The following is a 1,504-nucleotide window of genomic DNA, read 5'->3' as shown; positions in this document are numbered from 1 at the left end:
AGCACGGGGGCTGGCAGGGTGGGCTGAGGGCAGATTCTCAGCCAGCACACCAAGACAGAGGAGCGCGTTGCTGAGTCCCCTGGACAGGATGAGACCAGCTTTGTGACAGCTCCTTTTATTTTAAAAACAGCCAGGTCTGTCCGTTGCAGAGGCCTCTGCAAAGCCCATTGGCGTCGCTTCTGTCGGCCTCTCTCGCTGCCTGGGCTGGCAAACTCTGGTTAAAGCTCTTGGCAGGCCCAGCTCACGACATCCCGGTTTCTCCCACCTTGTTGCAGAACGTGTTGCTGCAGATGGGCCTCCACGTGCTGGCAGTGAACGGCATGCTGATCCGCCAGGCCAGGAGCTATATCCTGCGATGCCACGGCTGCTTCAAGTGAGTGCGTGTGCACAGAGCACTCTGCCCTCTGCACAGGCGTGCGGTGCTCGCTGGGGCCGGGCGGATGATCCTGCTCGTGCGCTAAGCCTGTATTCCACAGCCCAGGGAGCAGTAAACCCTTCTGTCCCTGTCTTGCAGGACCACTTCAGACATGACCAAGGTTTTCTGTCCCCACTGCGGTAACAAGACCCTGAAGAAGGTCGCAGTGAGTGTCAGCGATGACGGGAGCCTCCACATGCATTTCTCCCGCAACCCCAAGGTGCTTAACCCCCGAGGGCTCAGGGTGAGTAGCTGCACATCGTGTGCTGGGCGGCTGCTGGTGGGACAAGAGCCTGGCCTGTGGCCACTGCATTGGAGGGAACCGTGGGCAGGTGGGAATCAAAGCGAATCCATGATCATCCTCCAGATCTTCCACTTGACCCCAGAGCTTTCGAGCTTCATTTGCTCAGCTCTTCTTTAGAGGCCTGCAGTGATCTTCAAGGCCCTTTGAGCAAGAGTTGCCCCTGAAACGAGTGTAACGATTGCTTTTCTCTCGGCAGTACCCGCTGCCGGCCCCACAAGGAGGGAAGCATGCGAACAACCCTCACCTGGTGGAAGACCAGCCCTTCCCACAGCAGCGGCTGTCCCGCAAGGCCAGGCAGAAGACTAACGTCTTCGACCCTGACTACATCGCCGGGGTCTCCCCATTTGCGGAAAACGACGTCTACAGCCGCGCAGCCAATCTGCAAATCCGGGACGCGGCCCTGGGCGCTGGCAGGAGACGCCTGAACCCCAACGCCGTGACGAAGAAGTTTGTGAAGAGGAGGTGAAGGGCGGGACGGGGCGCTCTGCCGCCGGTGCTGGGAGGGAAGGACCATCTGCCCGGGCGTTGCATGTTGCTGCCCAAAGCCTGATGGCTCTGGGAGGGCGAGGCCTCTCCCAGCACCCTTCTGAAGGCAGCCACCCTGGGCAGGGGCTGGGCCTTTCCTTCCACGCTTCTCTGGTGCCTGAAGAGCAGCCATGACCGGGGGTGACAGCTGTTGGGTTTGGGGGGGCTCTGACCTGGGATGGCCTGCCAGAACTGGGGGGAGCCAGGCAAGGTGCAGTCCTGCTCAGCCCCCAGGACGCTCCAGGCAATGGCTGTGTTGC

General features: G+C 60.9%; 1 protein-coding gene across 1 annotated transcript in view; it reads left to right on the top strand.

Moving 5' to 3' along the window:
- The window catches only part of NOB1 (NIN1/RPN12 binding protein 1 homolog (S. cerevisiae)), a gene marked incomplete at its 5' end in the record, with an annotated part of 1,703 nt that extends 518 nt beyond the window's left edge, over positions 1–1,185 (top strand). The window contains 3 exons of the mRNA XM_009696010.1: positions 276–373; positions 515–659; positions 916–1,185. Of these exons, the coding sequence (XP_009694312.1) occupies positions 276–373; positions 515–659; positions 916–1,185 (513 nt within the window). The remainder of the gene's footprint in view (positions 1–275; positions 374–514; positions 660–915) is intronic.
- Between the last annotated feature and the right edge of the window lie 319 nt (positions 1,186–1,504).

Source organism: Cariama cristata, unplaced genomic scaffold, assembly GCF_000690535.1.
Source record: "Cariama cristata isolate BGI_N322 unplaced genomic scaffold, ASM69053v1 scaffold3490, whole genome shotgun sequence".
NCBI lineage: Eukaryota > Metazoa > Chordata > Aves > Cariamiformes > Cariamidae > Cariama > Cariama cristata.
The sequence above is the reverse complement of the archived record's forward strand: the minus strand, read 5'-3'. Positions and strand labels throughout refer to the sequence as shown.